General features: G+C 37.1%; 3 protein-coding genes across 7 annotated transcripts; 2 read left to right on the top strand and 1 right to left on the bottom strand.

Annotated features, from left to right (window-relative positions):
- The first annotated feature begins 3,150 nt into the window (after positions 1 to 3,150).
- LOC128890642 (ABC transporter G family member 23-like) lies at positions 3,151 to 13,288 on the top strand. The gene is made up of 12 exons (XM_054149300.1): positions 3,151 to 3,660; positions 8,763 to 8,973; positions 9,874 to 10,144; positions 10,252 to 10,674; positions 10,745 to 10,831; positions 10,945 to 11,057; positions 11,132 to 11,517; positions 11,617 to 11,732; positions 11,844 to 11,914; positions 11,995 to 12,083; positions 12,160 to 12,336; positions 12,450 to 13,288. The coding sequence occupies exons 2-12, from the start codon at positions 8,765 to 8,767 to the stop codon at positions 12,749 to 12,751; spliced, it is 2,244 nt and encodes a 747-aa protein (XP_054005275.1). The 5' UTR covers positions 3,151 to 3,660; positions 8,763 to 8,764; the 3' UTR covers positions 12,752 to 13,288.
- A 663-nt stretch (positions 13,289 to 13,951) lies between these two features.
- LOC128890866 (DNA excision repair protein ERCC-1) lies at positions 13,952 to 17,202 on the bottom strand. Of its 4 annotated transcripts, none has more exons than XM_054149835.1 (6): positions 17,064 to 17,202; positions 15,017 to 15,134; positions 14,829 to 14,938; positions 14,565 to 14,759; positions 14,286 to 14,471; positions 13,952 to 14,205 (listed from the first exon to the last, which is right to left on the bottom strand). In XM_054149835.1, the coding sequence occupies exons 2-6, from the start codon at positions 15,087 to 15,089 to the stop codon at positions 13,999 to 14,001; spliced, it is 771 nt and encodes a 256-aa protein (XP_054005810.1). In that variant the 5' UTR covers positions 15,090 to 15,134; positions 17,064 to 17,202; the 3' UTR covers positions 13,952 to 13,998. The 4 variants fall into 4 exon arrangements, with proteins under 4 accessions (XP_054005810.1, XP_054005818.1, XP_054005798.1 ...); XM_054149843.1 differs by lacking the exon at positions 17,064 to 17,202 and adding an exon at positions 15,856 to 15,979; XM_054149823.1 differs by lacking the exon at positions 17,064 to 17,202 and adding an exon at positions 15,565 to 15,703.
- On the top strand, positions 15,811 to 19,168 carry LOC128890760 (STAM-binding protein-like A). Of its 2 annotated transcripts, none has more exons than XM_054149578.1 (8): positions 15,811 to 15,956; positions 16,047 to 16,145; positions 16,436 to 16,657; positions 16,744 to 16,929; positions 17,004 to 17,310; positions 17,440 to 17,552; positions 17,632 to 17,734; positions 17,821 to 19,168. In XM_054149578.1, exons 1-8 carry the CDS (start codon positions 15,817 to 15,819, stop codon positions 17,884 to 17,886), a joined length of 1,236 nt encoding a protein of 411 aa, XP_054005553.1. In that variant the 5' UTR covers positions 15,811 to 15,816; the 3' UTR covers positions 17,887 to 19,168. The 2 variants fall into 2 exon arrangements, with proteins under 2 accessions (XP_054005553.1, XP_054005562.1); XM_054149587.1 differs by having other exon boundaries at positions 17,007 to 17,310.
- Positions 19,169 to 21,657: the final 2,489 nt, after the last annotated feature.

Below are 21,657 nucleotides of genomic sequence, written 5' to 3' on the forward strand. Positions count from 1 at the left end.
TTAAGATGGAATTCTATCGAATTCGTGAAACTCGATGCAAAATTCATGAAGTTTCATTTTTTCTAATTCAACAGAAGTGGACTTCGAGGAAATTCATCGAGTGTTTATTCGTACCGTGCCCCGTGTATTGTCACCTATTCGCGATAATATTTGCTCCAAGTGTTGCGAATGGAAAATTTACAATATTCGAAAATACATGAAAATCGTTGATACTCCGAGATATTCGCGCAGCTCTCGAATACGTCGACCATGAGTACGCTACTCGACAGCGTTTCGATCGCAAGAAACGCGGAACGTCGCAAATTACCCATACTGCAACCTCCGCGGACGCGGTATATGGAGTGGCGATCAATTTGCGACATTGAAAAGCTTTCCACGTGGAGTCGTCGATCATTTTGTAAACCTATTGCACACGCAACGAAATGGTTGCGTTTCGAGCCGAGCGTAAAATCGGTAATGGAGTTTACTTGTTTCGCTGTGGACCGAAAGAACCAAACAAGTAGCATTCTGAACAATTCTTTAACTTTATGAAGGCTGACTTTAAAATTTTTTTTTTATTTTAGTTCATATTTTAGACGGTTTTCATTTTTTAACCAAAAAGGTAACAGATATTACTTAAAATTGTATCTCGTGACCGAACAGTGTGTTTCCTGAGCGCGAGAAATATTCTCGCCTCGTTCCCGCGCTGTCAACAAAACAATTAAGACGTTCGCGACATAATCACGGGCAAATCGTTACGATTATCACGGAGGCACGCAATCGCGTCTAATACGTTCGTGCCAAAACCACGTTGCCCACAGCTGGTTGTCCATATTTGCCTGACTCACCTTTTACGATTCCTTGAAACGGGTTGCGCGTTTCTTTCGTATCGTTGGTGAAAAATTTGAGAGAGTTCGAGGGAGTTGTTACAGAATTCACCTTCGAAACGTTGGGATACACGTGCAGAAAGAAACCCGCCGCGTGGAGGGAAAAATGCAGTTTGGTAATAAACGATTGGCAAACTGGTAACCTGATTTCTATTTTATTTTCACTATTCGCGTACAGTTTCTCGGGCAATTTCGGTTCTTCAAACGTCTTTATTTATTTCGAGCCGATTGTGACAGCTGGGAGAAATTGGTGCTCGATGATAACGATGATGCGGCTGAGCTAGTTGGAGACGTTGAGTTCGATATTTCAGGAGAAATGTGGTAACTACGTTGGTAAGAAATTATTTTTTCCGTTTATCGATTGTAGATGAATTATATACTTCTCTTTATTTTTGTTTTTATTAAATGTAGATGAATTTATTTTTTTCCCTCAGTTAACGATATATATAAATATTATTTCAATATTTATTAAAAATATAGTATACAGAAGCAACTAAGCCGTAGTGGTAACACGTACATAAAAATCCAAACAACGAGACTCCGTTAATCCGATGAATGGTACTCTACTTAGCAGGAGAGTTCGACGAACGGGATTCTGGCTCATTCATTCGGTGATTTCAACGCTCGGTGAGAGAGTTCGGCGCGCGTATATCCGACGCCGAGTCACTAAATCGCTTCAATGCTCGGCAAGTGTGTTCAACGCGCGAAAATCTGGCCCAGCCTTTTGCGCAATCGACGAGTGAGGTTGCACACGCTTCCTGCAATAACATAAACAATTTCTGCGTTATGTATCCGTTGTGATAATTCTTCGTGCTTACACAATATATCAACCATGCTCGAACGTAAACTCGTTTGAAGAAATGTAAACAGAATAAATACGCATAACGATTTTATCCACGATATTTTCAGCGTACAATAATGTTCATCGATTTAATAAAATCTGTTCGACTTCGGTATTAAAAAATACATTTGCATAATTGCATCTGTTTTCTTTTTCTAGAGCCACACCAGTTATAAATGTGAACGATTTGTTTGTTAAGTAGGTGTTGGAGAATATTTTTGAATGAAATATAGATGCTTGCAGTCGTTGTAAATTGTCTAATAAATATTTATAGCTCTTGGAAAATGAATCTGTCAGTTTTCTTGTTGGTGAATATTTTTAAATAGAGTTACATTTTATTATTTTTCACTTTTCGTTACCAAGTTACTTCATACATTTATTATTTATAAAGAAAGTGAGATATACTCTCAGTAATTCTTAACAAATAAATCCTTCATTATGGTTGTGATGAAATTTCACGTTCCTAACATATTCCTATTTTATTTCATTTATTTTCCCCTTTTCACCTGTGGGAGAACAATGACCAACGAATTTCAGTGTCAAGAGCCTCCATGGTCCACGTGGAAAGTTTCCACTTGGAATCACCCCGGGGAATCCCATTCTCGGTGACCGCAAAAGGCACAAGAAACGGCCCTGAACCTGCCTGGATCCTTGCTAACAGGGAAGCTGGGATCTCCATCTCGCTAACAAGCAAACAAATATTCATCAACGAGCATAGCCGCCTCCCCTCGCTATTTAAAGCGTCACAACAACCTGTGATAATTTATCATCGAAGTATCAACGTCATAATTGTCGTTAATAATCTGTCTTAGATCACAGGATAAGCCTGGCATTGATCTTCCACTTCGAATTTTAGTATTTATGAAACTAACGTAGTATTACGTTACGTAATATTAAACGTTGTATAAAATTAAACAATGTTTACAATTAAAATATTCGAATCTAAGTTAAATCTGACGAAAATTATACTATACATCTGATTCACAACTCAGCCCTACACCATGCCGTGTTATTTCTGTCTCGGTTTGTCTCCGTTTAAAGTATTCGAGTTTAGCATAAGTCTAGGTCAGATCTAATTAAAATTATCCTGTATTATCATCTGATTTGCAATCCAGTCGTACTGTGTACGAATCATTTATGACACCGCGTTTTTACGAAACCTAACGTCCTCCTCGCTCAAAGGCAAACCGTAATAAACTTCCATCTCGAGATCCTCCTCGTCCCATTCCTGCAAAAAAAGAAAAACGGAGTCTTCCGTTTCCCGGGGTCGAGCGTGCAAAAAACGATTCCGAACCTGTATCGAAACCACGCCAACAAACAAACCGGAAAAATCTTCATCCCGCGAACAGGCGAACGTATATTTATAACATCGAGGCCCCCACCTCGGTGTGGCCTTTCCCGCGGTGCTCCGAGACCGCTCAGGAACGTTGCACAAGCGTTTTGATTCCCCATTCCGCAGCCACCGGAGTCGCTTCGAAGTCAGTTCGCAGCGGCACGGTGACCACGCCGCTCGTGCATTCGCGACGGTTTCTCGTCGTTTCCTTCGTCCTCTCAACCCTTATCGTATGCCCACGCGCGAGCAAACCTCAGCAAACCCCGACAGAGGGTGCCGATCGAGAACGCGATACGATTCGTCGGGCTAAGGGAAAGGGAGCGTTCGGAATCGGAAGTTCTGAGGAAAACGTCCAAGCAAGGGCGACTCGCGTCGAGGATCACCTGGAACTGGTCCGCGCAGGACACTCGGTCACCTTGGTTGCTGGAAGTGTCGTGCGACGGTCTCAGAGCGAGGTGAACCAGCGAATTTCGCCAAGGATCATGGATGTCCAGTTGGCCACGGTGAAGGACAGAACCGCGAAATGTAACTGACTTTCGAGGGGGACGAGATCTTGCCTGGGTATCTGCTCGTGCGAAGCTGTGGACAGGAGTTTGCCATTGTTTGAGAACGTGACGCAGGTTAGTGTGGAGCTCAGGAGGTGGTGTGCATGTGGTTCTTTGTGAGGTGTTGAATTGCTCATTTTTGGGACGTATTTTGGGGGGTTGAATTCGGGGGCTACAGATCATTTAAAAAGACTATAGCAGTGAAATTTCTGAAATGTTACAAAAACAAAGGATTTGCCTCTTCAGGATATTTCTTTCTTCCTATATCTATTTTTAATTTATATTTTGAGTATCTTCGTTAATTTAAAGAAGACTTTAGTTGTGGAATTTATTTAATATTAAAAAGAGGTGAATACTGCAGTATTCTGTACATATGATAGATTTGTAAGGGTACTCGGGTTGTCATTAGGCATTTGGTTTAAATTAATTGGAAACATGGGAGAATTTATGCAACCCGAATAGCACACCCAACAGAGCCATTTGCATATTTTAATTGGATAATGCTGTACGACACTGGACAGGACATGTATTGTGAAACCTGTCCAATCCAGTACTTTGAATTGCTTCATTACCCCTTTTCTATTCGAACCCCGGAAAATCTGAAGAAAAATCCTAGTTTCAGAATAAACTCGTATTTTTAATTAGAGCATATATAATTAGAGTCTATCAGAGGACTTTGGAGCCCCCACGTAACAATGTAACAATTTTTTGTTAACGTCGTTAGGTGAAGCGCAACTGTTTTCATAAACTGCAATCCCTCATTTAAAATTCCCTCATTGCAAATATTTTAATAAAAATTAATTCTTCATTGGCAAGAATTACAGAATTAAAACATCATTCGAACAATTAGCATTTTTATTAGGGCGTTAAATGTTTTGCAACGAGCGATTACAATTTCAGCAGCCTCGTCGAGTAAACAACACGAATAAATTACTGTACGTTAATTCCATTATTTTATTGCGTTGCCAATCTTCGCTTCTTCTCTGCCAAAATTTGCGAATTCCCCATTCGCCCGCAGACGTAAAGATCAAATAGAACCTGTTCTTCATTTATTCAGCGAGTCATGACTGGATGAAAATCCAACGAGACATGGGAAGTCCTAAAAGTAAGAATCCTGCGTGGCGAGTTCGTTTCCATAGACCCTGCGATTTCCATGCAAATCGCAGACGTCAGTGAATTATTTACCATAATTTCATTCACGGTCGATTCAAATTTTCATATCTGTTTCTATTCTTCCGATGAAACGCCGTTGGGCCAACTGTGCCATATTACGATAACCTTAAACAAGTTCTTCGAACTGGAATTAAGTATCGATTTTATTTCAACTTAAAACCGAGAGACGGATAAGTCGTGCAAAAGAGAAGTTCATCATTTGTCAAATCGATCAAGTTTATTAACCGTCAGGAACTCCATAGAAGCTTGCTACGAGCATGTCGTTTGCATTCAACTATACAACTCGTCACAGAAGTTTTTTTACGACCAAATCACACGCTCGATAACTATGACTGTAATTTCAACAGTTTCTTTGACATTGCGTGCGTAAACGGAAAACAAATTCTTGGAATACTAGCTATTAGAACAGGAACACTGTACTATCCATAACGACTTTTTTATTTCAATTGTAGAGAACCATTGAGAACGCGTCAAATGAGTAATATCTCGTCCTCGTTGCTTCTTAGAAATAACGAGTCATTGTAAATCTTATTTAAATTGAATGATATTTACAATATCGACTCTAACCGAACTCGGATAACGCATTTGACTCGGTATCGCGTGGATTTCTCCTTGTTGCCTTTATTCCCTCGCGCGAACCGACTTACGGTTGCGAAAGATGCGCCTATCTAAGGTTACGTCTAATCGCTTTCCATTTCCTCAGGCTTTCGCGCGGACAGGTCGCTTCTTTCCAATGAACTTGCACGGACTGGCGATTTTTCTGGTCGCGAAACGGGTCTCGTTCTGGCTTCCATTTCTCGGAGAATATGTAGCTACATTTAAATTAAAACATATATTTATATTTATAGACCTGAGACACTTGGAAAAGCCAACAGGGAATAATTTTTCTTCGCTAATCAAGTGTTGAAATAATTTTTTAATGGACTGTCTTCCTTCGAAAATTCTTTCTTTAAAACCAAAAGGATGTGTGTCAACCTCATTGACCAGTCAAGTCGCGATTATTTAACAATTTCGCAAGTGGTGCACAATATGATCGTTTGTTTTCGTTCAGCTTCCACGTGCATCGTCACCGATGCAAGAGACGTGGAGATATTTGCAAACTTATTCAACGTATAAGGTCGAAATATGTTGTTTCACACTTTATAAGAACAAGTGACGTCGTTTTTTAACCTCGACATTTTCCACGTTATTTTACCCATAATTAAACCAAACACCTTTCTTTTTATTTAAAAACAAACCTAGCCAGGTGTAACATTTGATTTGTAACAGCAGTATGCATAGTGTGTATCAAAATAAAATGCTGCAAATATAAATATTTATATATTCTGGATAACAAGTGGATCAATTTTATATTTGCACTTTTCATTCATTTAATCCATACTACGTGCGCGCGCATGTGTGTGTGTGTGTGTACAGATGAATGTTATGGAATATTATACATACATATAATATAGACTACCTATATACATAGAAATATTTATATTTATTTTTATAATCGTATACATGATTTTATAATTATATAAACATATATATCGAAACAATCTCTGATGCAATAATTGATTCTGGCGAAGGAAAATCCGTCGTCTGGCCTATTGCGAATATCCCATTGAGAAACGCCAGATTTCGAAAAGGTGTAGACGTCTTCTTTATGGACCCAATTGCGCAACGCGTACATAAATGTTATAAATCTTTCGTTCGAAACAGAAAACCCACCGTTTCGTAAGATCACGTGTGATTCATGCATCTAAATTATTTCTTCATCGCCATATACACGTGTGCCCTAAGCCAACTATTCTAAAACTGGGCGTCGCGAATGCTGAACTTACTAAACTTCGATTATAATGTTCAATTCATCCCTATAAATTATAAGAAATGAGAGTTCTCTCTCGAATTATAAGATTAAAGAATTCCTCCATATCTCGCGTCCGGGTCATCAACGAAACGTCCAAACCGAGATGTTTCGCGTCAGCGATACTAACGATCGGTGACTCAACGGGTCTCTAATTAACAAATATTGCGATTCGGCTCCTCGGCGGCTTGTTGTTTCAATCGTATCGCCACGTTGAAATCTTCCAATGGAAAAACGATGATTTGACAAGGTAACGCAATTGCGCAAACGTGGGATACAAAAATACTCGAAAGAAAATAAACCAAACGTAATTACTACAGCTACCAATCTTTAAGGGGACGATACGTCAAAGAAACATGCGAACTAAAAACACTCGTGCGTGCCAGATCAAATTTTCTCCAATTCGTCAAGTTCAATTAGAATTAAATATCGCGAATCACCTGGACGCTCGCGAACATAACTTCTAACCGGTTACGCAGGACAGTTGGGAGCCACAATAAAGATTCGGATCATCAAGATGGATGATCTAACGCGTTAATAACAAGCCAGTACTCTAATTGCTTACCATTTCGAAATATACATAGTGTAGGTAGGTTCTACGGGACACTTGGGAATCACAATAAAGATTTGGGTCAAGATAATGAAAACTAACGCTTGAATTCGAAGCCAGGTGTTACTACGGTACAATTTTATATCAAATAGCTCATAATTCGCCACCATTTCAAAACATACAAGCCTCAAGTAGATTCTACAGGACACTTGGGAATCACGATAAACATTGCGATGAAGATAACGAAAACTGACGCTTGAATTCAAAGCCAGACGTCCCTACAATACAATTTTACATCAAATAACTTGTAATTGCCCATCATTTCGAAATATACAAATTGTGGACAGGGCTGCTACACGCAAGATACATGTGAGCACCTCTCGAAAAGAGCGATGGGTCCTTGAAGAAACCCGATACACGTAGCACGCGACGGTCCTACCCCACCTCCCGATTCTTTGTGCCCAAATTGCGCAACAAGGTCGAGCAGTTTTTAGAAAATGAAAGTGAGAAAAAAGAAGCAAAGAGAAAAGAAAAATGTCCGCGCGACCTCTACGCGGCTGGCGAGAACTCGAGCAACGCGATCGGGAGGAAAGCTGATCGAGCAGGCTCGTAACCGCTTGTACGGTTGGCTGGACCAGCTGGTGATAGGTGAGAGTGACGCCTTACATCATCGATGAATTACACCAGCTATTACGCATGACCGATCCTCCAGGCATCGCCTCGTCCTTCAGGCCGCGTTTCCAATTTTCGGTCGCCCGAACCAACGTCACGGAAAGTGAAATTCGTCGTGATTTACCCAGAAATTTAGAAATTGGAAATTGGATACTTAACGAGCCATTTTACTTTGTTGATTCGGTGTAATTTTGGTTGATGTTCGAGTCCGTTTATTTTTTGGGCGAGTTGCTTGCAATTACGACTGTTGGGAATTATACGTTCTCATGGTTGAAAAATTAATATTACGAAATTGTAGAGTTACAAATTATACGTTTGTACCTTTTATAAATTTAATCGACTCTTACTTCTTATTTCCTAACTTATGTTATATTCTGATATACGTTTATTTAACTAAACTAAATAAATGTCTTTCTTATTGTATGATTTTAGTGTCAAGTTATTTTAATTTATTTTCGTATCGCTTTAGTTTGAATCGTATTCATTTTAATCCCTGTTCACTCTTTTATTATTTCGTAATATACAAATTGGGATCGATCAACGAACGAAGTTAATTTTATTTTCACCACAAAGTCCCAAAATAAGAGACAATAGTTGTGGTTGGCTAAAAGGAGAACCAGTTCAAACCCAAAGGGGAATGCGGTTACACTTGTTCATGGAATGCGGAGTGAAGTAATTTTTACACGGGTGCTCGAGCCTCACAATGGCTGACCAAAACGTCTGACCCAATACGAGCTCCAGCTCGTTCCAGAACCTTTCTCCCTACGCTAATTGCTTCTCGCCTAAAACATCGATATAAAACGGAAAACTGAAGACACGGAAACCTGCGTACTCTGCACTACTATTTCTCGATAAAACTCGCTTACGGAGTCCATTAAAAAATCCGTACACTAATTGGAGCGATTGAATTGCCAATTGATCCCTTCCTTTCAGAAATGGAGGCTTCCACCGCCGTGTCGTCGCCGCCGAAGACTTCCTTGGAGCTGAAAACGCGACGAGCGCAGTTCAAGACGCAAGCCTCGACGTTGGACACAAGAAAACGGCACGCGGTATGCGTGAGGAGGGCCTTCAAAAAGTATGGACCCAAGAACAACCCTAACGTCATCCTCGATGGGTTGAATATGACTGTGCCAAAAGGCACGATGTAAGTTCTATCGTTTATAGAATATATACACTCTCAGAGTCCACTTGTACGAATATCCTGTGCTCCAACAAATAGTCTCTAAATTTATTTGAATAGAAAATGCTGAAACGACGGATTACTCGAAAGTTAAAAATTGTGTAAAGTTCCGTCCGGTGACTAAACACGTTCCGAACTCGTGAATCCACGTCGATTTTTGCCACGTGGAAACTATGTGTCTTTCTTGTCTCCTTTTTTTCTTATGTGAGACAAAGTCCAGGCGTCGCGTCTTGTTTACTCTAGAACATATTCATTATCGAGGCTCTTTCTTTGACAAGCCATTCAATATAGCCGTATAATCATTTAAATTACATTACCGTGTAATTTGCTTTCAATGTCGAACGAAGTTTATCATAAAGATTCCATGATATACAAGTTTTGATGGCCGTCATAAACAACTACTCACTTCGGTCTGCTTTATGCAAGAATCCAAATCAATGAAGTCGTTTTATAGGTAGCCAAGTAACGCGATGGGTTATATCTATAGCTTTGAGGCTTGCGTTTCACAGAATAAAAATGACGAAAGTGAAAGCTCCTTAGATATTATATTACTAGAATTATATCCATGTTTTCTATAAAAGTACGTTTTCAATCTGAAATCTCAAAATTTGTCAATAAAGCTGTGCGATCGTCATACTCACAATGAGAAATATCGATTGAATCATCTGAGTTACGGAAAACAAAAGACGTTACCGTCTGATTGAACCAGATTGAACGGTCGGTCGAACGCGAACGACATAAAATAAATAGTATTCCACGCGGATGAAACTCCACGCTAGTTGAAAATAAAAAGAAACATTTTTATTATTCCTGAGGCTCTTGCAAGTCTGTCAATATATCTAATACATGTATTTTCTTGAATAGATATGGAATGCTGGGCGCGAGTGGTTGTGGAAAGACCACACTGCTCTCCTGCATCGTGGGCCGCAGACGACTGAACTCCGGGGAGATCTGGGTATTAGGTGGTAGGCCAGGATCCAAAGGATCAGGAGTCCCTGGTCCACGAGTGGGTTACATGCCACAAGAAATCGCGTTGTACAATGAGTTCTCCATCAGAGAGACCTTCATCTACTTTGGTTGGAATGCTGGCATGACAACAGAGCAAATAGACAACAAGCTAGAATTTCTCTTAAAGGTAACTCTCAGCTTTTTTTTATATTTATGTTTCACTTTATTTGGATACTTAATCTTGAATAGTATTGCACCTGATGGTCCAGTCTGAGTCAAATTTTTGTGGAACAGTTCTTGCAGCTGCCATCAGAGCATCGATTCATAAAGAACTTGTCAGGAGGCCAGCAGAGGAGGGTGTCTTTCGCAGTGGCTCTCCTCGCCGACCCAGAACTGCTGATCCTGGACGAACCCACCGTGGGCGTGGATCCTGTCCTCCGTCAGAATATCTGGACTCACCTGGTGGAGATAACAAAGGAAGGGAACAAGACGGTGATAATCACCACTCACTACATCGAGGAAACGAGGCAGGCTGGTATCATTGGGTTGATGAGGAGTGGCAAGCTGTTGGCCGAGGAATCGCCAACGAAACTGATGGAGATCCACAACCTGGACAGTCTGGAGGATGTGTTCTTGAAACTCAGCAAACGACAGAACATGGGTCTTCGAAGAAGAAGCAGCATACTCAGCAGCGTCACCGGAGTTCCTCCTGAAGACGTACGTTTCTCTCTTATGTATATTATCCATGATATCACCGATATAAATTAGGTTTGTTATTTCTTTCCAGCCCCCTGAAGACGAGATGAGCGGGGAATTCGGTGACAATGTCAGTGTTTCTAGTCGGACGCGTCGCGTTACTGTTGACGACGAAAATGTAATGTCACTTCCAAATTATTATTACAATATTATCAACATTTGTACTCCAATCAAAAATATAAGTTTCTTTTAACACGCTTCCTTTGACATTCTAAATGCTTTCATGAACAGGTCCCAGAGTTACCCCCTGAAGAGAAGGGATCCAATAACTTCCAGATGATAAACCCCCAACATATGAAGGCTCTCATATGGAAGAACTTTCTGTGGATGTGGAGAAACGTGGGGTGCGTATGCCTTGATCATCAATGGAAAGATTGAGAATTCATCTTGTTGTAGCTAATTAAACCGTTCGTTTTAGAATGATGTTGTTCATCTTCGGTCTTCCAGTCGTCCAGATTGTCTTATTCTGCCTGTCCGTGGGCAAGGACCCAGTAGGCTTGAATATAGCGATAGTCAACAACGAATTGAACAACACCAATGACCCCTGCGTACCAACGGTTGGCTGTGACTGGTCGCTATTGAGCTGTCGGTATCTTCAACATCTGAAGAAGAGATCGGTGGAGTTCGTGCCATACGACACGGACGATGACGCGAGAAATGCTGTCGAACGAGGCTGGGCCTGGGCTGCCATAACTTTCCCTGCAAATTACAGTGAATGCCTTACAGAGAGATTAGAAGATGGTAAAGATGCCGACGATTGGAGCATCGTGTTTTCTAGGATGATGATCGTCATGGATATGTCCAGTGAGTTCGTGCTCGTTAAATACGTATTCAGAAGGGATATTTAAAGATAAGTTTTAGTTTATTTAATTGCCATGGAGTTCGGTTTTTTCTTCTTTCTAGATCAACAAATCGGCCAACTTCTTCAGAGATACATTTACAAGTCATACGAGGACTTCGCTCGCGACGTGACGGTAGCTTGCAATTACAGCGGGAAGTATGCAAGTATTCCAATAAATGTAAGTCGAGAAATATCTAATGAGCATTCGTCCCGCTTAAAAAAAAAAAAATGCAAGCTTGAGTAACATGAATAGATACTTTAAATTCAATTTGTACTCTTCTGTGTATAGTTCGAAGAACCGATTTATGGTCCCGAGGAGCCTAACTTCACGGACTTCGTAGCTCCAGGGGTGATTTTAACGTGAGTATCTTCTTTTCAAAACATACATTTTTTTTTTTAAATCATTAAGAAGCTTTCCATTTAACAAATATACGTTTCAGAATTATCTTCTTCTTGTCGGTCGCTCTAACTTCCGGTGCCATGTTATTGGAGAGGAACGAAGGCCTTCTGGAAAGAAGTTTAGTTTCTGGTGAATAAAAAATACAAGTAGCGATAGAAACGACGAGTGGATACACCGATTTAACGAATTACGTTTCTTTCGGCAGGTATCACTGGAACAGAAATCTTGATGGGCCAAGTGACAACGCAATTCGTGGTTATGCTTGGACAGTCAATCATGGTTCTAGTGTTCGCTTTTGCGGTCTTCGATATCACTTGCGAGGGTGACGTCGTCTGGATCTGCGTTTTGACTCTCCTTACTGGATTTTGTGGAATGTCTTTCGGTAAAAAAACATTAAAATAATGTCTATTCTTTAATCTTCCTGTTGATATTTTACGATACTAGTACAGTGACACCTCGAGACTTGGTAATATAAAACAGACAAATGACTTTCAGGATTCACGGTTGCTGGTGTCACCGAGAATGAAAGGAGTGCCACGTACATAGCGATGGGATCTTTCCTGCCCATTATAATGTTATGTGGAATAATTTGGCCCACCGAGGGAATGCATATTATATTGAAGTACATAAGCTATGTCCTACCTCTAACAAAGAGTACAGAGTCTATGAGGGCTATGCTGGCCAGAGGTTGGTCAATATCCAATCCTACTGTTTACAATGGTTTCATTGCGACATTCATTTGGATATTTGTCTTCATGACGCTTTCGATACTGTTAATTAAATTCAAGAAAGGTTAAAAAAACTCTGCTAATTATGTATATTGATATATTTCAAATATGCTAAACTGTGCGAAAAGTATTGCGCGAGTGGACCTAACTTGTATCTAGGACTTGTTACATCCGTTGTTCCTCTTATGTTAAGGATAACATGAACAATGAGTTCTCGTAAAGTGTGTTCGAAGAATGCATCCCTTTTATGTGTAATATATTCTTTGCTCAACAGGGTTTTATTATATTTATTGTATGTACTTCCGCATTATTGCGGTATAATGACGGTACTATTTGTACAGTACAATGATAAGTAGATTCTCAACTATCAAGCACGATTTTACGATTGTATAGTTTTCATGTTTTTATCTTGTTTAATATATTGATATAAAAAAAAAAAAAAACACCAATGATTCCTTTCATAGTAATTACATTTTATTTATCATAGCGTTATATCAAATAAGTATAACAAATAGTTGTGTCCTTTTTATATAAATTTATTTTAAAATAGAAAAATGTACATAGAATTTTATCAAAAGATACCTCAATAAATATCATTAAATAGAAGAGTACGGAATAATTATTAAGTATAAAAAGTTCTACAAAAAAATCCACGACAGCATATATCCATCTTTAATAAACAGCTCACAATAAACGTTTTTATGCTATGGTTTGTAGTACCAAATCAACGTAAAACTTACAAACCATTTTACTAAGTAATCACTTGATCTCTTAAAAAAGATTCTTAAACTACTCAATAGTATTTACAAATGCTTCTAATGAACTTTAATTTAATTAAATAAAAAGAAATTCAAATTTCCCCGCGGGAAATTAGTGTCGCCATCTAGCGGTGAAAAGGTCGAACTAATTTCGGAGTTTGGTCAGCGCCTCTATCGGGAAAACACCCAAGTTTGTCCTCGAATAGCTCCCACTGTCAACGCTAGATGGCGACATTTGTTCGTTTTAATTAAAACATACGGAATTTAGGGTTAAAAAATGATTCTCATTCATATTTTCGTATTACAATGCGTGTTCAATAATTTTTTATAAGATATAAAATCATTTTTTTTTTAACGAACAAATGTCGCCATCTAGCGCTTACAGTAGGAACTATTCGAGAACAAACTTGGGCGTTTTCCGCTAGATGGCTATTCATATAAGCGAAAATACCGGGAACTCACAAGAGAAATTGTGATAGTTTAAAAGTTTAAAAAAGAAGGCTAACGCATATACAAAAATATCTTTAATACAAATCATCGTTCACATAATACTTATACTTAGTGTGTTACAGATCTCGAAGGACGTAAAAATGGTTCGTGTAATGTTTTATGAATTCGTTCAGCTTTTTGTATACCGATACCAGGACAAAGAGCTAACGTATTTGGTTTTGTCTTGATCAATTCGCCTAATGTTCCAAACGTTGACAGAAGAGTCGTAGCATCTGTTTTATTAACCGATCGTATCGTAGTTAAAGCGCTGACCAACTAAAAAATATATATAAGCGACAGCTATAGTCCTCTATAAAGAAACAACTTTGAATGCCAATTTCATATTATATGTATACCTTTTGATAAGGTGCTGTATCGCTACGGTCCATAATTGCATCTGGTGGTTTATTCTCATAAATTTTATATGTCTCAATAATTTTACCAGCATCTTCAGCACTCCATGCCAACATCAATGTCAAATCCGCGAGAATGCAAACTCTCGTTAAATGTTTTAGAGCATGATGAGGATCTGCTACATCTACCTATACGTTTTACAATACTATATTAATTAAGTTACTCAATTAGCAATCTTACAATGTTATCATCACTATAATCTTTAAATAATTATATCAAACCTGAACTAAAAGAACTCGAAGATTATACATATTCCCCAATGCCTTTAATCGTTCGTGAATGTAGTCAGGATTAAGTTGATGGTAACGTATAGACAGGAATAGCGCACAGCTAGTTTTTCCAATTACATAATCTGGCACAATTTCAGAGAATTCCCATGGGATATTTGATAGGGATTTCAGCAATGGATTTCCTTTCTGAAAAATAGAATTTCTATTTGTACAAAAAGAAAGAAAAATATATAAATAAAATTATCACTATTATACCTGTTTTAAGTTGACCAGAAGTGTATTAAATTTTGAAGAATCACTAGCTTTTGATGATCCAGGAACAGGCTCTTCAAAAAATTCAGATTTCTTCAATCCACTAAATGCAGCTGTGCATTGAAAAATAATATTTCATGTAACAATGCAAAGAAACAACTATTTAGAATGAAACATATAATGAAACTTACATTGAAAGGAAGAATCAGTCTTGGGTTGTTTAGGTGGAGATACATTATCATCATTATCACTTTTTCCTTCCATCTGATTTACTCCCTCTTACGTTTAATATTGTTCGTTTATTATAACCTAAGGAATTATCACAATTATGATGCACTAATACCGACTTCATTTTATCATAAAATTTGTAAAGAAAATAACAATACGATCGAAAAAGCAAATAATAAACTCTTACAGCGTTGAAAAAGTGAGGAAATGCAAATTAAAATCATCAAATAAATGAGATATACAGGTTATCAAAGTCAATGAAACAAATAATAATAATTGAACGATAATGTTCGAACAGCAACGTTTAAACTTATTTCTGTCAAATAAATTTCTGGCTGGGTTAATTGCTCGTGTCATTAGGTTAAAACAGTCATCGCAAACAATAATTAATTTATTCAGTTATATAATCTGAATCACCAACGTTCATACGCGTTCAATGTTTACATATTTTCTATAACGACTGTTTATTACGTGTCAGCATAATAATTACTTTTGTTATCAAACATCGTACCGGCTAGCATAACGTCTTACATATCCATTAGTAACACTGACAATTGATAACACCTGATGAGACGTTAGTTTAAGATGTTTCTCTGATAAAACGAAGCGTCGTTTTCGTTATGTGGTTTTATCAATAGTTCACGGTTGAAATGAGCAAAACGTTGGCATATATTTTACAACATAGACAAATCACCGTTAACGAATGTTCGTGAATGCAATTGGAAATTAATATAATTCGTAGAACATAACCTAAGATTTTTAAATGAACAAGGAAAAGTCAGAGACAAAAATTGTAAAACACCTTCCTTCGAAGGATGTTGGATCAGATCCACGAGTACGATTAAAAGCTCTTTCGGATCGTGCCTCCAATGTATATATGGATTGTAACACTCCACCGCAAAGGTATCCGATCTTCATTGACACTTTGCTATGCTTAACATTTCATATATGAATAAATACTTTTAATATTATTTGTTTTTTCACACTTTTCAGGTATTACAGGTCTGGTGTGGAGATGATCAGAATGGCAGACATGTACATGAAAGACAATGATTTTGAGCGTGCATATATTTTATATGTAAAATTTATAACGTATGATAGGTTTATAATATCCAATGAAGTACAGTTCTGAGCATAAGTATCAAAGAGTAATTCTTGTATTATATGTGGTTCAAATTTGAGTATGATAATAACAAGCTACTTTTTTTCTATTTTGTTTAAGTAAGAGATACTTATCTACCATCATAAAGAAAATGAAATATTTACTAAATTATGTCTTATCTAGAATTAGTTTCATTTTGAGAATTGCTCTATGTTGATACTTATATTCTGCAATTAATATTTCATTAAATGTTTATTCTTCAAAGAGTGTCTCATTATAGGATTTTTGTGGAAAAAATAAGGGATCACCCACAATTTAATATGGTGCCATTGAAAGATAAAGAACAAAACCAACAAACTTTACGCAAAGTAATGCCAAAGGCTGAGGAATTAAAAAAACAATTATTAGAACAATACCAGGCAGATTTAGATAAATATTTAGAAGATGTAAAAGAGAGAGAGAAAATTGAAAAAGAGAGACTGAAACAGGAGGAATTAGAAAAGTATTTATAACACTAGAGTTTCAGTAATTGATAAATCATTATCAATATTGAATAGTTTGATTAATCTATACGTAATATTTACTTAGGATAAGAGAAGAGGAAGACAGGAAAAACAAACTAGCTGCATCAGCAGCTGTTAGAGCAGCAAAGGCAGGGATGAGTACTACTGTAACGTCTCCTGAAGAGGGCAAGCTTAAAAAAGTTCCTAGTATAGCACAGAAACCATTGATAAGCCTATCTACTGATATAGCAGCACAGACATCTAAAGAGAAGTAAGTGTCGTTTAAAAATACACAGTGTCTTACAATAATTTCTAAAGATCTTTAAATAAAAGTCTTTTTTCTAGAAGAACTCCTACTATAGATCGTTCAACAAAACCTTCTGTGCTTATGAGTGACAACCTTACCTTACGAGACATAGTATTGCCAACTAAATTAATGCACAATTTTCTTAAGGTGGCTTTGGGTAATACTATGAACAATAAAGAGACCTGCGGTATACTAGCTGGAAAAATAGAGAGAAATAAATTAGTGGTCACTCATTTATTAATTCCCGAACAAACTGGATCACCAGATTCTTGTGTAACGCACAATGAAGAAGATATATTCGATTATCAGGATCAGCACAACTTGATTACCCTGGGTTGGATACACGTATGTAGTCTTTTAATTCTGTTCTGAGTTATAGATAGGCTAAATAGATTTCATTATTTTACGTTACAATTTAAGTTAGAAACTAAATTCGGAGGATTTTCAAATAGAAAAACTAATTGTACTTCACAGACACATCCTACACAGACTGCGTTTCTGTCTAGTGTTGATCTTCATACGCATTGTGCGTATCAACTTATGATGGCGGAAGCAATTGCTATCGTTTGCGCACCTAGATACGATGAGTAAGTAGGAAAGATTAGTTTCAAAGTAAATACACTGTATCGCATTTACACTTAAAAAATATTCCTCGTTTTCTTTTAGGACGGGATTTTTTATTTTAACTCCCGAGTATGGATTAGACTTTATTGCTAATTGTAGAGAAACAGGATTTCATCCACATCCAACAAAACCACTGCTGTACAAGGTAATTGTCGCAAAAGATCATCGCGTTTTGTATATGTAATTTAATTTCGTACTGTTATTGTAAACTGAAAAGAATCCTCTTTCCAGGAAGCAAAACACTGCAAACTGGATGTAACGGCACCGATAGAAGTAGTGGATTTAAGAAGAAAATGACATCTTTTAGATGTGATATACATACTTCATATAACACGTTACATATTTAACTCTTACACACGTGACATTATGTGTAAACAGTAAAAAAAAAAACTGAAAATACTTTCGCTTACGTAACATGAGAACCTAGAGAGAATAGTGCAATTCAACATTTTCAATGCTTACAATATTTTTATGATAAAGCATTTAAAAAGTCTTTAATATATTTAAAGTAAAATGATGCATTTAAAATTGTATTTAAATTTTCAGTAAACGCAGGTTTATTAATCGTAGGAAATAATTGAATATTTAAATTATTAAACTGCAATGTACATATTTTTGTTCGTATAATTTAACCAAATATTTCAGTTTTCTTTGTTGAAAATAAATTTTTTGCATGATTTATATACAACAGTAGACATGTCTATACTAGCGATATACAGATATACTTTATATTTATATTTATTATACTTATGTTACTTTTTCGTAATACTCAGATTTATCTGATGCTATCTAATACCGAAAATAAATGTACAAGATCAACACAAATTTTTGTGAATGTTAGTGGTACGAGAAATCTGTCTAATGTTATGTGTTCTTTTCGAGAGAAAACAATGGTGTTCATCACGCTATTTATGTGGACTATGTACAATATTCAATTGTAGATATCACGCGACCTTCTCAATTAGCATTAGTTATGGTCACACCATTAAATGAATTCGCTTCATTGCGTAAGATCGTAACTGAGAAGTCAATAAATACATTAACTGTACTAGTCATAATTAATATCGAGAGCTTTCTATGAGATACACTAGTATATTGAAATTGATATATCGTCGATATGTCAGCTTATGCGATGATGCTTCGTTATAATTTTTGTAACGATAATGTATTTTCACATTGTGCGTAGATATTCCGTTAACAACAACATAAACGATTCGGATTAGTAGGTACCTGATGCAAGTTTACTTGTACTTCGTCTAATCATCGTTTATAAAATCGCAGCTCCTCTGTCTCATAAATGTGCAATACTTTGTATGTATGTGATTGTTCTTCCTTGTTAGTGATTTCCTTTCTTTAACTTCGCATGTAACATTCAACTTTCGTTGTCACGAAACGCGATTAAACATACGTCATAGGTCGATACATGTAAATCTTCATTAATTTAGAACATATCAATGTAAGAAATAATTTATTATAAAATGCTCGCCTAATTTCGCGTGTTATCACGCAAGTACATACGTCAGTGAAAGCTTTATATTTCGCAAAGAAAGAAATAAATAAGGAGATAAATTAACAGGTAGATTTTGTCATTTTTTATAATAATCACTTAATCTCTTAAAAAAGATTCTTAAACAACTCAATAGTATCTACAAATGCTTCTAATGAACTTTAATTTAATTAAATAAAAAGAAATTCAAATTTCCCCGCGGGAAATTAGTGTCGCCATCTAGCGGTGAAAAGGCCGAACTAATTTCGGAGTTTGGTCAGCGCCTCTATCGGGAAAACGCCCAAGTTTGTCCTCGAATAGCTCCCACTGTCAACGCTAGATGGCGACATTTGTTCGTTTTAATTAAAACATAAGGAATTTAGGGTTAAAAAATGATTCTCATTCATATTTTCGTATTATAATGCGTGTTCAATAATTTTTTATAGGATATAAAACCATTTTTTTTTTAACGAACAAATGGTGCCATCTAGCGTTTACAGTAGGAACTATTCAAGGACAAACTTGGGCGTTTTCCCGATAGAGGCGCTGATCATACTCCAAAAGTAGTTCCTATGTTCACTACTAGATGGCTATTCATATAAGCGAAAATACCGGTTTTCTACAAAAAAAACTGTGATAGTTTAAATGTTTGAAAAAGAATATATATATATATATATCTTCGTGTTTTACGAAAGGGACGACATTGTGCTTTCTTTAAAAGACCATCCACTGAATGCTATTATTCACCGACAAGAGCAGCATAATCAAACAAGATCATATACGAAAGAAAGAATTATTCAGCGCCAGGATATGGTATTCTATAGGGAACCCATTGTCGGTACTTGCGAGCACTTTGTGAGAATACTGCTCGCCATTCACCTCTCCTTGCGTATATCGAATTTCCTGCGTTGAAGGGTTTCGCGCTTTCCAGGGTTTTATCGATGGCAGGGTCAATCTATTTTTACGTGGCAGCTTATTTGTTCTTCGTTTCAGCGCTTACACGGCGAGTGTAAATCACGCCACATGCGAGCATTCTTTTTCTGCATATTCATCTAACCTTGCACGTTGTAAACCCGGGTATACACTTTCTTATCCAATTTCTTTTATCTATTCCAGCGTTAATGCGCTCGGTCAGGTAGAATCGCGAATAAACATGATTTGCAAATATAATGGATAACTAAACTTTATTATTCGAATGTATTAAAACAAAATGTGTAAGATTACAATGTCAAGGGTGGCGAACCTATAACGTGCATACAAATCGTAAATAATATTCATTGTATATTCTTAAAAACCATGCGAATTATAAAAAAAAATACTTGGCAACAAATGGAAAGATCTGTAAAAATGTTTGATCTATTGATAGTTGTGCATATACGACGATGCGCGTCAGTGCTTTTCCGTTCCATGTAGATGTCTTGTTCAGTCTTGAAAGATCATCGATCTAAACACGGATTAATCATTACGCAAACAATGCTACGAAGCCGGAACTAAACACGTAAGGATGTACGTCAGTGTCTCTTAACCTCTGTACTGCACAGTTGAACCGTACCTCAAATATTTGCCAACAAATTAGATATTAGAAAGCTATCTATTAAGCTCTCTCATAAGATCATTTGTTTTTAAAATTTCCTTTTCTTTCTTCATATTTTTAAGTAGCAGATCTCTGCAATTCAAGTATCAGAAATTCTTTTCTCGAATACAGTGTTTACTATTACTCTTCGACCTTAATTTGAGGTTATACAATCTCCTTTGGTATTATTTCGATTGCTACTTTGTTACAGATTATCATCTGTAGCTAACGATCACTTCCGGTTAACGATATCAATTTCAGATTCATCTTCTTCCTGCAACAATACATTGCTACAATTGCAATTTAAAACAACGCTAGGTTTTGTTTTTCTCTGAACTGCGCCTGTGAATTTCGAAAGATTAGAGATCTTAATTCATGCTGCTTTAGGAAGGTTAAGAAACACTGATGCGCATTGGTGGGAGCCTTCTACCATTATTTACAAGTCAGTCCGATGACGTACAAAATCCCTGCGGAGCAAAATGCTCCTGACGTGTACATACATATACGCTTACAATTCTTTCTGTCACGTTGCCTTTAATCTCGTTGTTACCAGTTTTTTTTGCCGTCGGATATTGATCAGGCACTGTGCAGTGGGAATTTCAGCATACGTGATTCTATTCCGAGAACGTGATCGAGCGAGTACACACTTTAGTGTGGGTAAACGTCGGCGTGTGATTATCCTAATAACCGCGCGTTCATTGAGGATTCAGATATTACGTAACGAAAACCGTCGCGGATTAACCCTTTTTTTTGTACGGTCGTCGTACGATGTACACTATGCGTCATCTGTGACGAATCAATTCAATTCCTTCATTTCGCAATAGAATATACATATGTATTCATACATGTATACATATATACATATATCTATACGCAACAATGTTGCAAAGTGAGTTTTGTAAAAAAACAAAGAAGTATAAGTTTTAACCTTTTCAGGCCTGTTGTTTGACGCTAGTTAAGCGTTGAAAAGAATATATTTATAATTATTTGCGCATTATTAAATAACTAT

The sequence above is a fragment of the Hylaeus anthracinus genome, unplaced genomic scaffold, assembly GCF_026225885.1.
Source record: "Hylaeus anthracinus isolate JK02 unplaced genomic scaffold, UHH_iyHylAnth1.0_haploid 0, whole genome shotgun sequence".
Classification (NCBI taxonomy): domain Eukaryota; kingdom Metazoa; phylum Arthropoda; class Insecta; order Hymenoptera; family Colletidae; genus Hylaeus; species Hylaeus anthracinus.

Coding starts and splice junctions, on each gene's coding strand:
- LOC128890866 (XM_054149835.1), bottom strand. CDS start 15,089: ATGGAAGGAAAAAGTGATAATGATGATAATGTATCTCCACCTAAACAA. Junction 14,472..14,564: donor TTCGAGTTCTTTTAGTTCAG/GTTTGATATAAT, acceptor TAAAACGTATAG/GTAGATGTAGCAGATCCTCA. Junction 14,206..14,285: donor ATACAGCACCTTATCAAAAG/GTATACATATAA, acceptor TATATTTTTTAG/TTGGTCAGCGCTTTAACTAC.
- LOC128890642 (XM_054149300.1), top strand. CDS start 8,765: ATGGAGGCTTCCACCGCCGTGTCGTCGCCGCCGAAGACTTCCTTGGAG. Junction 10,145..10,251: donor AGCTAGAATTTCTCTTAAAG/GTAACTCTCAGC, acceptor TTTGTGGAACAG/TTCTTGCAGCTGCCATCAGA. Junction 11,733..11,843: donor ATGCAAGTATTCCAATAAAT/GTAAGTCGAGAA, acceptor TTCTGTGTATAG/TTCGAAGAACCGATTTATGG.
- LOC128890760 (XM_054149578.1), top strand. CDS start 15,817: ATGAACAAGGAAAAGTCAGAGACAAAAATTGTAAAACACCTTCCTTCG. Junction 17,553..17,631: donor TGCGCACCTAGATACGATGA/GTAAGTAGGAAA, acceptor GTTTTCTTTTAG/GACGGGATTTTTTATTTTAA. Junction 17,735..17,820: donor CAAAACCACTGCTGTACAAG/GTAATTGTCGCA, acceptor TCCTCTTTCCAG/GAAGCAAAACACTGCAAACT.